At 36.0% G+C, this 12,060-nt stretch overlaps 1 protein-coding gene across 1 annotated transcript in view; it reads right to left on the bottom strand.

Moving 5' to 3' along the window:
• The window catches only part of CAMKMT (calmodulin-lysine N-methyltransferase), a 222,004-nt gene that overhangs the window by 41,493 nt on the left and 168,451 nt on the right, over window positions 1–12,060 (bottom strand). The window contains exon 4 of the mRNA XM_074897092.1: window positions 1,725–1,785. Within this exon, the coding sequence (XP_074753193.1) occupies window positions 1,725–1,785 (61 nt within the window). The remainder of the gene's footprint in view (window positions 1–1,724; window positions 1,786–12,060) is intronic.

A 12,060-nucleotide genomic window follows, 5' to 3' on the forward strand; every position in this document is an offset into this window, starting at 1 on the left:
AAATGAGACAAAAGACGGACACATGGTTCAAAGGAACAAGCTGTACACAAACCCAATAATAGAGAATATAAAATAAGATTTAGGGAATTTGCAGTTTGTGTTTTAAATAGAATGATTATAGGTTCTTCCTCACATATGTTTTACATTTTCAAAACCATATATGTCGTATATTAAAAGTTATACATGGCTATATATATAAGATTTACAAGGTATTTAATCCTTTATAAGAGTCATGTTTATTGAAATAAACAGAAAGTATCTAGTGTGGGGTTTTTAGACCATTTTAAGCCAAATCTGTATGTATATATATAACATATAAGCATATACATGCACACATACAGACATACATATTTACGTATATAAATAATTCATTTCAGTGCAAAGTTCTCTCATTAGCAAATTTTAAAAATCATATCCATCTCTCAGGCAATATTTAGTGACATTTATCAATGAGAATTAAAACAAGAATCTCTACTCTGAGTGTACTGTTGAGAGGGCGTAATCCTGAGAAATCAGGTTGTGAAACTGCCCCTTTCCTCCATGGAAGTTTGACTGATCATTGTCTCCGAGTATCTAGGCTTGCATACCCAAACTCGGAAAATAACCTTTCAGTGAGCAGCACAGGGAGGTTTGCTGTGAAGAGACTCTGAGAACAAGCAGAGCGTATAAGCCACAGCAAGGGGCTGGACGGCAAAGTGCTACAGGGACACCACTACATCAGCAAAAGTCACACAATGTAGTGCCCAGCTAAACTTGGAGGAAGGAGCAGCAGCAACCAGATTAGGTGCGTTAGCTGCCTCCCCTAATTCATTCAGGTGGCGGATGGAGTAGAAATGAGGCTTTATGAACCAGGGCACGCTTTGGTGACAGGTCTTTGATTTCACACAGGAGTCTGAGCAAGCTGCCGGAACCAGCTCACAGCTGATACACTTTCAGCTTTGCTACAAGGGGCAGGGACTTATAGCTTGGTCTTCCCTATTTTACCAACACCATATGTACACAGACTGAGGGATTTTGTATAGTCCAAGCTGGTTTACTTGGTATTAGCCTCGCACCCTCACTCGGAACACAATTTATGCCTCCAAATGTATTGTTATAATGGCTTTTCTTGCACCCCATTCATCCTGTGGACAATAAAACTTCAAGGATTTCCAAGTGCAAAGCTCTGTATACTCAAGGGGAAAGAGAGAGGATGCAGGATGGGTTTTATTTTTAGGTGTTCCTTTTAGAGCCTTCTACAAGTTTAGAAAATGTGAAAAAAAAAAAACAAACCCAAACAAAAAAGGTGCAGGTTGTCTCAAAATTGTTTCACAACAGTTAAATACAGGTGCAAATTCCTCCATCGTTATATGCAGTGATTATTATGTATTTTACCAGGTAAATTTTTGCTTGCTTTTGCAACAGATGTCAGTTTAAAGAATGTCTTCTATTTTTCCTGACCTTCACAATCAGTACTGATCGATTGGAGCTTCACTTTTGTTTCCCAAAAATCAAAGTGAAATAAAACGCCTTGAGTGGAAATCAAAAGTCTTTGACATATAGCAGAAAGCTTGCTGTGCAATATTAGTACCCAAAGGCAGCTCAGAATTCTTTGTTAAGAGCAACATGCTTTCACCTTGAACATTTCAAATTTAATCTGAAGACTTAAATCATAGCAATCTTTACCATGCAGGTACAATAAAACTAACAGATTGGAAAATATCTTTTTATGTTTAACTCTGTACCTGAATATTTCATTGTGCTTTAGGCAGTAGTAAGCCAGCACTTCCTCAGATGGCCAGAGACCTATAAAACAAAGATATTCCCCCTCTTAGAACAGAATATTTTTTTTTCTGTCTAAAATAACATTTGAATACATATTACCATTTGCAGACCTCTACCAACTGTTTCATTTTCTAAATTTGCCATAACACCATGGAATAAAGAAACAAATAAGACATTTAATGGAAGACTTCTGATTTAACCATTGAAACTGAGTATTTCATAGATTTCATCCTGACTGATGATCAGAAATTTGCTTTATAGATACATGCACACACACATATACATACATATAGATCTATACATATGAATACAATTGTCGACGTTAAAAGTTATATAAAATTTATTTCTATGAAACTTCTGACATTTGGGCTTTGACATGAACAGCAAACTGTTTCTGTTTATCTCTTAGGTTTTGTTAGGTCAGGCATCAGCCTGACTGCAAGGGACCCTGACCAGCAACCATGCTAAGGACAAATACAGGACTAAGGCAATATGCAGCATGGTTTTTAGTTGTGGCTCAGGAAGTTCCTGAGGAGGAGACGAGACACTAGTGATAAATTCTCTTTAATAGTCACCAGAGGATTTTTCTAGTTGTTCTGTGGACTGTGGTAAACTTTACAGTGCTGCAACATCTGTGGCAGGAAGCATCACAGTTTTACTGTGCTGTATAAAGAAACATCTCCTTGCTCTTGTTTTGTACTTGAATCCTTGCATTTTCATTTGAGGCCCTCTAATTCTCATACAGCAATACAGAAGTAACCATGCTTTTTTTACCTAATCTGTATCATACATGACTTGATAAGCTTCCATCATAAAACTTACACCAGTCATTGTCAATCCTGGCAAGTAGTTGGAGGCATCCATGCAAATTTATCCCTCCAACGGGATTCACTCATGAAACATGCTGTTTTGTCAGACCAGTTTCCCACCTCACTTGATCACTAACTGAAGTGCTGTGGCCCACAGAAAGGGCAGCACAGATCCTGCGTGGCTTGCACGCTCTCCTGCAGGCATCAATCTCCATTACTGGAGGGAGCCTGTAGAAAACAGACTCGTATTCAGGCACTTGAGTTAGGTTCCCAAAGTTAAGGGAGGATGAACAAAGGCACATGTGGCCAACTTACAGCTGTATGCGTTTTTCATCTGTTGTTGCTTAGCAATGAAAAAACATACTTACATGTCTATCCACAGGCAGAACCCAGGGTTTGCCTGCCTGCCCCCACAACACACAGCATTATGAATTACTGTTACAGAAACTTAATATTATGAACTACAGACACTTCAGTGGTTTCAGTAAACTTAAAAACAAACATGTGGGAGCATCTTTTAGATATTTCTAGACAGGTAAACTGAATTCCATGCAGCCTACTATGTATGTGCATCCTTTTAGCCATTTTTTACAATTTTTTAATTCTCAAGACTTTAAAAACATCATACACATATTTTATAGAAGTTTGGGAGAAAAACTGTCTTCCTTTTAAATCCCTTAGGGGCTGACTGCAACCATCAAATATGTAATTCTTCCTTTCCATCTAGTAAGTATTCTGAACTACCCTTATTATAGTGATAAACAATGAAAACTTATGAATGTGTTGTCTGCATGCAGATCAAGCAAAAGCCTAGACAGGATTTGGCCAAAACACTGCATATTACTTTTGTATGACAAAGATCATAAAGGTAAAAAAACCAGAGTGACAATACATATGTATGACAAAAACACTAAAGCAATATTGCTATTTGTCCTGTTTATGACAGTTTAGACTGACTAGATGTTTGTGAATTTGCTATTTTGCTTAGACCTTTTAAGGGTTAAAATAAAATATTCACACACGACTACCCATTCTTCAGTGAAACATACACTAAGAATTGTACAGGATTTTCCATCTCCCTTTTGAGCATTTCAATGCTTTTGAGCATTGAAATATGCTAAAATGACAGATTTTGCAATAAATATAATAACTGTTTAAATATTTTAGTGTATAATATAAAGAATGTTTCAGTTTGCAGTGACTGGTGTATACTCAAGCAATAAAAGTGCTTTTTTAATATTTAGTGAAGACACGGTTAATTTAATACCATTTATAATACTTATATCTCACATTACAAAAAAAACCCCCACACCCACAAACACAAAAAACCTAAACCCTTTTATAGCAAACTTTTAGCCTGAGTGAGTTTTAAAAATACTTGTCAGTTGTAGTAAAATCCTTCAGCATCTGAGTTTTCAGTACCCTCAGTCAAATGTCTCTCACTTTTCTACGGTTATTATTGAAAGGGCACTTTGAATGGTGTCACTAAATCTTTTATGAGGGGTCACTGTTCTTTCCCCTGCTACCATTACAATGTTGATACCGGCTGAATCTGCAGGTGTATCAGATAGCTCTGTGCTGAGAGAAGGGTAAAGCACCTTTGGAAAGACAATGCTTTTTCTTCAGGCAGATGCTAGCAATGCAGGCGACTCTCCTCCCCGCTCCCTTCCCCCACAGGGAAGGAAGTATCACCTCAGCAGTGATACAAGAGGCTTGGCAGCTAAAGAAGCAGGAGTCAGGAGGTCCTTTACAAGCACAGGTCTCAAGTGTGGAAGCACACGCTGCTTCCAGCTAAGCCGAGAAGGCAGAATACCTGCGTTAATTTTAGTAAAAGGAAAAGCTTTTCGTGCATGAACAGGTAGGTAAGCCTCTTTACCTTCAAAACAGGGATAAGCTTAAAGATCCACGTGGAGGAGTTTGCGTTCTGTCTTCTTCCCCTTCACTCTGACCTACATTCACCAACACAATGACCTACATTTTGAAGTTGCAAGTGTAAGATAGTTCTGCTTCTGTTAGAAAACATACAGCTGTAATGCAGAAATGCAGCAATTCCTATGAGTTAACAACTAGTACTAAGTTGTGAAAAGCATAATTTATTTCCTGCAAACACATATATACGGATATGGATTGTTTCCTGTCAACGTACTTAAAATATTTATTTCACATTTAAAATAAAATTATTCTATTTTTTAATATTGAATTTGATTATAAATACGTAACATTGAATGGGTACTTATTTTCATGTGCAATTACGTACACATTATAGTCAATTTATACTTGTATAGGCAAAAGAATATCAAAAGGCCCCCAAACGGGGCTTGTATTTAAAAGGCTATAAATATACTAGACAGAGGGGTTAAAAATCTCACTGTACAACAAAACAGAGAGAAACAAGAGTTTTCTTCTGCAAAAAATAAGTATTTTGCAACATTTTTCAGAGGTTTTAAAAATCTTTATCACTATGATATAAATACAACGTGAAAACAGAGAATAGTTGCCAGAAAACATTGGAATGTCTATTGAAACAAACAAAAAAATTAAGTTGTGTTGGTGTTTCAAGGAAAGCCTGAAGAAGGACTGTGATTTGGCATGTCTGAAGACATGAGAGAGAGAGACAGTGCTCACAGAGCAACACCTGCCTGCATTTCAACTCTTGCCAAGTATCCTTTCACCATTAGGATGGAGTAGGAGATCCACTACAAATGTGCCATAAGAGCAATGGTCTATTTCCAGACAGCTTCATCATACTTACTACAATAGAAGGGGTAGAAAAGCATTATCACTAAATAGTACGATGATGGATGGAGAAATGCTATATATGCAGAGACATACAACATACAGGCATTTCTACAGCACTTATCACCACATTATGAAATCTCGCCATAGTAATGGAGTCTACCTCACAAGAACTTGATGACATCATGGATTTCTATTGTCCCAGTTATGCACACTAGGAATCAAACTAGAAGACAGAGGCAGATTAAGTTGCTTAAAAACACAGTATGAAATTATGGGAAGGCCAAGAAAAAAACCTGAGTCATCCTAACACTCTGGGGTATGATGTAACCAAAGAAGACACCTATAGAGGAACAACACTAACAGAAATCACAGTAATGCTAAGAACACATATATTAAGTTGGTTTTATTACTCTCATAGTGTTTGCTATCAGAAGGTGTCTGGTCCTTCCGCACTGGCCATGGCACAACAGTTCTTTAAAGCAACCTTCAACCTAGGTGGACTAAATCATGCATAGACAGCCTTCTGAGAGTGTTTTGTTTTAACCATCATGTGGAGCACCACTTGTTCAAAGCAACACAAACCCCGTGTTTCTTCTGCGCCAAATCTAAAAATGTTGAATCATGTATGATATTACAGAATATTTTCTACCAGAAACAAATTATACAGTTTTAAATTTTTTTAAAAATTAATTTTTCTCCTCTGTGGCTTTTTACGATATGTTATAAAGAATGCCGTCACACATTTGGAAAACAAATATTGAGATCTAATGTGAAGTTCTTAAAGAACAGCATGTGATTAGAAAATTCTCTCTAGAGAATTCTCTAGAGTGCTGAGAATTTTGATTATTGGAGCTATTATGCCTCTGCATTGCTCCACAGGTACAAAGAAGTCACAGTAGCTACTGATTATGTTAACTGCAATAGCGCAAGATTAGTGGAACTCTGCTCTACTGTCTGCCAGTGCTACACACAGGAAACAAAGGGGCAACTGGAGTTGACAAGGGAACCTTCCCTTGAAGCTCTGAGCAGAAGGTATAAAGCTGTCCTACAACTGCTTCACTTGTGCTAGGAGATTTAAGAAGTTCCTTTCCAAGATAAGCCAAACAAAGTTTTGTCACTTTTTTCTAGCACTTCACATGGCCACATGTACAGACAATTCAAATTTTTGTCTTTTATTCGCACTATTGAACTGTGAGATGTCTTTCTATTCATTCGAAGTTTCAAGTAAATTTTGCACAAATCCTATCTTAACCCTCAAAAGCAAAGACAATTTAAATTTGACTACATGAAGTCACCTTATTTGCTTTAATATGAATCAAGGCAAGAGGAGAAAAAGGATAATGAGCAGAGATTAATAATGTCTCAAAAGAAGTACCAACAATCACACTGAGCAATGATGAATTGTTTTCTGACCCTAAGAAAACAATTATCCCTCCTGACACCAAGTCACATTGTTGGCGGGGAGTAGAAAAACCTCCGGCATCAGAATGGACTGTGCAGAGGTGTTCAAATTAAGTACCTACCCAGACAGGCAATTATTCCCCATCTCTGCTAAAAGACTGTAGAGTGGATGGAAAATCCCCCAAACTAAGATATCTACTGGAACAGGCTATTCTAAAAATAGAACATAAGGAATTCTAGGAATTTAAAATAAGGTCCTTCTACTCTTATTGTAGCATCATTACAATCCTAATTTTACAGTATCTAACCTTACTTTTCCACTGACCATGCCTTATATTCAAGTCACAAGGGAAGGTAAGTTTGATGATTTTATCCTGGTTAGTTTTAGTGTGGATCACCACCACCATGTGTAGCAAGAAGCAGGGTACACCTGCTGGAGGTCCTGGAGAAATAAGACAGCAGGTCAGAATCAAGGTTCAACAGCACAGTGATTTGGAGTAAATTTCAAAATAAGGCTCTAACCAGTATTATGAGCCCTTATGTCAGTGCAGCACTAAAATTCACTTCCATGTCAAAGAAAAAACATGAAATTATGAATAGCACAATTAAGACAAAGTACAAAGCAGATGCAGTGTATGTCTGCCAAATATACCTTGCTAGTGACATATAACATGCTTGTTCTAATTTGAGTGATTGCTTGAGTAAAGACTACTTGTACTGCTGTAGTTAGTTTGCATGGATAGCTCTCAAAAATTCTTCTAGCTCTCAACCTTCTTCAAACTCCATATCTCAAGTCCTTTTTCAATATAATTTTATCATACAAAATGTTGCTTACTATGGTCAGAAAGTAAAGATATTTTTTTTTCCATTCACTTGTTCACACAGCATGCAAAATGTGACACAGATGAAAGGATAATCAGTAATCCAGGTTATCTAAGATGCCACCTAAGGTGTATTGAATCTGAAAAACATAAACACATGTAGCAAGGAACTAATACCACAAATATTCACATTTTATCTTCCATAAAATGCATGTACTGAAGAGTGTAAACTTTCCACAGAAAATTATTTTCATAATAATCTAAAGACAGGACTGATCACTTTAGTAAAATGAAGAAAGAGAGGAAATTGCTAAGTGAGGAAAAAGCCCACTGAAAAAACCTTCTATTTCATTCTGTTTGCAGTACACAACCCCCCTATTTCCAAACTTGCATCCTCAAGTTTAAGTTCACACCCATCCGCAACAAAAGCAGATAAAAGAGGGGTCATTGTTACGAAGTTGGTTGCAGATGGTGTGCCTGGAATTGGAAAACTATTTTCCTATAAAATTTAATTAGAGCAGATTTTCAAAAGGAGAACAACTACAGAATACTTTGCCCTTCTGGACGTTCGACCACATCAAACGTCAACATAAGAGCTAACCTGTTCTGAAAGTCCAATCGTCTAATCTGAGGCTCTGCATTCTGATATTTACCCCAAGTGTATTTGCAAGCAAGCAACTCCAGTGATAAATCCACATAGTGCGAAAAAAAAGTATTTAATAGCCTTTAGAGTGCCATTTTACACCTGTGCCTTACTGCACCTGACTTTTGCACACGGCAAACCACCGTTTAAGTTCAGTGGAGTAATTTGAGGCATGGAGAATGGCTAGCTTACTTTTCCACAGCAGGAATGCTATAAGTGAGTTTGAAAGCTACAAGAACACCAGAAGAAATAGAAGATATAAAGAAAAACACATCTAACCATTTTTCCCTATGTGCATACATTTAATAGAAACTCTTGTCTCTCAATCTAAAGCAGAATTCATGATATTCAGATCATTGAAAAATATGTATAAGCACTGGCTGAGATCTTCAGCCTAGGCAAAATGGCCTCAGCACTGTATCTCTCACTTTCATTCTCATTATTATTCATGACTAGGAGGGAAACATGATGGTCTGCAATCTGCAAATTTCTTTTAGAGCACAAACTTAAGAGGCTCGGTGGAACTGATGTGGAAATACAGTAACAAGTCAAAGCTGTAAATGTACGCATATCTCTTCCATAAGAAAAATCAGCAAACTGTACAAATCTACTTGTATGATTGTCTTTAACATCCTTTTTTCAAATGAATGAATTTGATTGTGTTGTGTGGGTTTTTTTACCTAGTTTTCAAATAGTTATTAAAAATTAAACAACACTGGAACAAACCTTTTGTGATTATAGCCTTCATTCTCCTGCAAAAAACTGGATCTATAAATTTATGTACCATTGTAGATGTAAATTACAAAATTTTATATTCAACTATATTAAAACATCTATTCCAAAAATGATTACCAGTTGTGAAAAGCAGACAGGCTTATCACTTGCTGTCAGTTGTTCATGTCTAGTTAAGCAATAATGTGCTAAAACTGCTCTTTTGTTTTGTGTAAGAATTTTGGCAATAGAAGAAATGAACACTCGTTTAATAAAAACTCAGGCTGCTTTTTGCTTTGATGGAGGAAGCAGCTGCCTGTTTTCATTTGCTGCAGAGCAGCAAAACCCATCAATATAATAAGCAGCTTAGATGCATCCATCCACAGCATCTGTAAGGATATAGGGCTATTCGCTCAAAACCAATCCTTGGTTTAATTTTAACAAAGATGTGTCTGACATATTTGAAAATGCATTATAATAGGGTTTTGAAATACTAGCATTTTCTCTTTTCTTTTTAAATACTTCTCATAGATTTTGAAAGGCAAGTATACATATTGGAATGATAGAAGTGATAAAACAAATATTGCTATAGCAAACAGCAGTACTAGCCTAAAAATGCAGAAGGAACATTAAGAGATGCCTTCTGGTTCACAGACTCTCCTGTCCCTTGAAAATATAGAAAAATAGTATTTCAATCTTTTCAATGAAGAGTTTTTTCACCATAAGCAAGAGCAGAGAAAGATACTAGAAATAAGTATCAAAGAAAAAAAACCCTGCAAAGATCATAGATATATTATACAACTGTATTGCTTGAGATACACTTTTCTTTCCCTCCCTCATGCTTTGTTAAAAGTAGATAGATTAATATTAATGCTCATTTCCAAAGATACTTATCAAATTGTTTTTTACTATTGCCTGAAAGTAATATAATTCTGTACTGTTTCAGCAGCATGAGTTTGTCCCAAGTGACAATTTCTAATTGCAATAAAATTTTTAAATTAAAAATAGAGTTATAGGACTTTCATATATAATTACAAAAACAGGTAAGAGGGAGATAAAAGACCACCTGAGATATAAACCATAAAACTCTATTTTCACTCTAAAAATGTGATACGGCACATTTATATTATTAAAAATTCTTAAGACTTTATTATTATTTTAGTGCTGTTCGGCTTTCTAAGACCTTTCTAAGCTGAGCTTTTAGATGATTTGCACATTAACTGAGAAGTCAGATAATTCTTAATCCTCCTCTTTTTCAGATCCAATAATGGATAAGGGAGCATCTTAGCATGATCAACTAGCAATCTGCCTAGCCTGAGTGGTAGTACACCTGAATTTAGGATTAGTCATCCGGTTTTCATAATATCTGATTTAAATGAGCACTCATTCTGGGAAGTGTAGAAAAAAAATATTCAGTGATATTTGAACTGTACCATTTAAATACTTAACAATAAATTTTGAGTGCAAGTGTATTTATTTGCTTCACAAACAGAAAGCTTTTTTTTCAGACAAATAGTTGGACAGTTCAATTAAATAAATGCTTTTTTTCAGTATTCACAATAGCTTCTAGATATAATCAAATGTATCTCAGCTGTAGCCCTATACCTCTATCTAGTCAATTCCAATATCTTAATTTCACTTTTGTCTATAGATGAAGTGAGGAAACTAGTTGGCCGGGGATTTTTTTTGTGTGTTTTTTTTCATGGCTTTTTTCGGGTTGGCTTTTTTTTTTTTTTTTTTTTTTTTGGTTTGGTTTTTACAGACATATCATGGGGAGAGAAGGTAAAACCTGTAGATTAACCGTTGTTACTAATATTGCTTATCTTCCTCAAATATTTGATACAGAACATGGAAGTTTGGGTAACTGATCTAGGCACCCTTATGTAGTGCTCAAGATAAATAAAGTGGAATTTATTTGGGAGATTTTCATTATGTTCAGAAGTGGTGTCTAAGCTTGGATTTCTTATGTTTGTTTTTTTGTTTGTTTTTTTTTTTTTTTTTTTCCCATCAGATTAACTAAACAAAGACAATAACTTTTTGTTCCTAGTAGCTTCTAATTCAGTATTTTTCTCCTTTATCAAACTCTGCCATTCTACATAATTTACCAAACTATTAGAATCATCTGCTCTGTGCTGCCAGGAGATATTAATTGTGTGCAAGTGGAAATAATAATTGCGTGCACAGTTCAGTTTGAAGGCTTTGGACCATCTCTCTCTAACAAAACAGTGTACCTTGGTACTTGGAACTTCACATACTGGCAAAAGCTGATGATGCATCCTATATATTCTTAAATTAAATCCTTAGGTTGCCATATTCAATAAGCCTTGATTCTTTCTCCAGGGGTATCTTCAACAGGTGCTAAGAGTGCAATTTTTTAAAGTCTACACTACTGGCAACCATGTTGCAGCAGATGCCCCAAATCTCCCAACATTACTAAACCTTGTTTTCATATCTCACATGGAATTAGATTTGTAGTGAGTTCTTTAAGTGAGAATGCTGCACAAGGATGAACCATTCTCAGACATCTCATCTATTTACAGACCTACATTCCATATGAATTTAGACTGTAAGAGTTAAGGCAAATAGTATAATTTATACTGAGTGAAAATACTTAAAGGTTGGTGGGTTTTTTGAAAGGCTAAGGATTAAATAAGCACAAAGATGCTTCAGATCCTTCCAGGTCAAGTTTGACATTCATAGGGCAACACAAGAGAACTTACACTACCATTGCTCATGGCTGCTTTTTTGCCTGAACAGGTTTCAAGAACCATAGCTGTTGATCTGGCACTTTTCATGAGCACTAAATAAAACAGGCCAGATCTTCAGCTGGTATTATGTGGTATTATGCCAGTGTATCCCAGCCAGTGAAACAGCCCTGAATTTGAAATATGCAGGTCTTTCTGAGAAACTAAGTGGCCTTCATTATATTACTATATGCTAATAATACTGCTTTGGATCATTTTGTAGAGTCAAATCCAAGGGTATGTCTCCCAGGAAATCTATGTTTCAGTGAGTTATGTTAAGGGAAGATACAAAAGTGATAAGAGTAGAATTTAGTCTCCAAAGTGGCCTGAAATATTAACAACCAATTTTTCCTGATTACTTTCACATTTCCCATGTTACTGTAATAAACTATGACCTAACTGACCACATTCTTATTTCACAAGGCATA

The sequence above is a fragment of the Athene noctua genome, chromosome 1, assembly GCF_965140245.1.
Source record: "Athene noctua chromosome 1, bAthNoc1.hap1.1, whole genome shotgun sequence".
In the NCBI taxonomy this organism is placed as follows: domain Eukaryota; kingdom Metazoa; phylum Chordata; class Aves; order Strigiformes; family Strigidae; genus Athene; species Athene noctua.